The 2,334-nt window shown below is 57.1% G+C and overlaps 1 protein-coding gene across 1 annotated transcript; it reads left to right on the forward strand.

Moving 5' to 3' along the window:
- The first annotated feature begins 58 nt into the window (after positions 1-58).
- On the forward strand, positions 59-1,094 carry LOC104407029 (peptidyl-prolyl cis-trans isomerase A). Its single transcript, XM_010016193.1, has 4 exons — positions 59-99; positions 206-294; positions 487-659; positions 776-1,094. The coding sequence occupies exons 2-4, from the start codon at positions 286-288 to the stop codon at positions 909-911; spliced, it is 318 nt and encodes a 105-aa protein (XP_010014495.1). The 5' UTR covers positions 59-99; positions 206-285; the 3' UTR covers positions 912-1,094.
- Positions 1,095-2,334: the final 1,240 nt, after the last annotated feature.

Consider the following 2,334-nt stretch of genomic DNA (forward strand, 5'->3'; position numbering starts at 1 on the left):
CCCGGGGTGGGGGTAGGTGGCTGGTCTTTACCCCACCCTGACTTTGACAGTCTCTCCTCTCTTTGCAGCTGTTTGCAGACAAGGTCCCTAAGACAGCAGGTAGGTGAAGTGGTATTGGCAACGCTGCAGCTGCACCAAACCCTGATGTTATTCCTCGTTATGGACAAAATGAGCAGCTCATGGTGGTTTTCCTCTTTCTTCGCAGAGAACTTCCGTGCCCTGAGCACTGGCGAGAAGGGATTTGGCTACAAGGGCTCCTGCTTCCACAGAATCATTCCTGGGTTCATGTGCCAGGTGCGTGGTGCTCCCACCACAGCAGGGAGATGGGTGGGTGAGGAGCTGTGGCGCTTGCGTGGGTTTCAGAGTTGGGAGTTGGCAGGTTTGGGGTGGGAGGGCAGCTCTGCTTCCTGCCTGCAGCCTCTGCAGGGCTTCAGCTTGGTTTGAGAGTCTTCTGCAGCTGTGACCTCAAACGTTGCCTCTTTGCAGGGTGGTGACTTCACGCGCCACAATGGCACTGGTGGCAAATCCATCTATGGGGAGAAGTTCTCCGATGAGAACTTCATCCTGAAGCACACAGGCCCTGGTATCCTGTCCATGGCCAATGCTGGCCCCAACACAAATGGGTCCCAGTTCTTCATCTGCACTGCCAAGACTGAATGGTGAGTCAGGGAGTCCCCAGCACCCACCTGGGCATGGAGATGACACGTGAGGCCTGGTGCCGAGGTCCCTGTATGGAGCCTGCAGGTGCCAGCTGTGACCTGTGTTTTTTCTGCAGGTTGGATGGCAAACATGTTGTCTTTGGCTGCGTCAAGGAGGGGATGAATGTGGTGGAGGCCATGGAGCGCTGTGGCTCCAAAGATGGCAAAACAAACAAGAAGATCACCATTACTGACTGCGGGCAGCTGTCGTAAACCTTCCTCTTAACAAGTGACCATTCCTTCGGCAGCCTGGATGCTGTTCCCTGCTGCAGCTCACCTTGTCCCACCCCGCTCCTGACTTCTGCTGCGTTTCTACTGGGTCTCAGCCCCACGTGTTCACGGTCCAGCTGAGTTGCAGTTACCTTTCTGAGTCTAAATAAAACGAGTTAAACCACAGTGGTGCCTTTCTCTCCTCCTTGGTGTGGGGGGTCTGGGGCTGCTGGAAGAAGGAATGCTGGGGGAGGCATGAAGACCCCCACAGTGTGGTCCTCGGTAGGGTCTGGAGTGAACAGATGAAGGCAGCTGTGCTCCCTGGGGGCCTCAGTGATGCAAATAGGAAAGGGACCCCCCCTTCTTGGGCTGCAGCACCCCCCTTGGGCATGGTGGGATGGTGCCCCCCACCCTGAGTGCCCTGTGGGTCAGTGTCAACATAGGGGATTGCTGGTCTTGGGATGGAGAATGCCAGTGCTCCCAGTTAAAGCAGTGCAATTGAGGGGAGCTCTGCGTGTGTGCGTGATCTTGGTGGAATCTGGTTTGGGGGTGCCCAGCTCTGTTCAGGTTCCTGGTTTGGGGTAGTTCCCAGGTCAAGGGTGCTCAGCTCTAGGACAATCCTAGTGCTTCATGTTTGAGAGCGGTTGGGTTGGGAGCAGACTCCAGCACCCCATGGGTGCCCCAAGAGCAGCACCTGCAGCAGCACTCTCTGCCTGTGCTGGGGACTGCATGCTGCTGCCTCCACCCGGAGCTGCGTTACCTCACTGCGTTGCACGATGGGGTCTGTTTGGAGCTGGGCTTTGGTCTGAATGAGGGAGAGGTGTCTGGGTGAGCGCTGGGCCTGGGGAGGGTCAGCTCCAGCTTTCTGTCCTGGCACCTTCTGTGGAGGAGCCTGAGGTGGGTGTGCAACATGCACCTGAGCTCTTCAGAGAGCTCTGAAATGGTCTGGGTTGGACCTTTAAAGGTCACCAGTTCCAACCCCCTGCCACGGGCAGGGACACCTTCCACTAGAGCAGGTTGCTCCAAGCCCCTGTGTCCAACCTGGCCTTGAACACTGCCAGGGATGGGGCAGCCACAGCTTCTCTGGGCACCCTGTGCCAGCGCCTCAGCACCCTCACAGGGAAGAGCTTCTGCCTTAGATCTAACCTGAACTTCTGCTATTTCAGTTTGAACCCTTCACCCCTTGTCCTACCACTACAGACCTTGATGAAGGTCCCTTTCCAGCATCTTTGTAGGCCCCCTTCGGAGTCATGAAGACTCTGAGGTCTCCACTCAGCTTCTCTTCTCCAGGCTGAACAGCCCCAATGTTCTCAGCCTGTCTCCACACAGGAGCTGCTTCAGCCCCTGAGCATCCTCGTGGCCTCCTCTGGGTTCGCTCCAGCAGCTCCATGTCCTGATGTTGGGGACACCAGCCCTGCACATGGTG

Source organism: Nestor notabilis, unplaced genomic scaffold, assembly GCF_000696875.1.
Source record: "Nestor notabilis isolate BGI_N333 unplaced genomic scaffold, ASM69687v1 scaffold28536, whole genome shotgun sequence".
NCBI lineage: Eukaryota > Metazoa > Chordata > Aves > Psittaciformes > Psittacidae > Nestor > Nestor notabilis.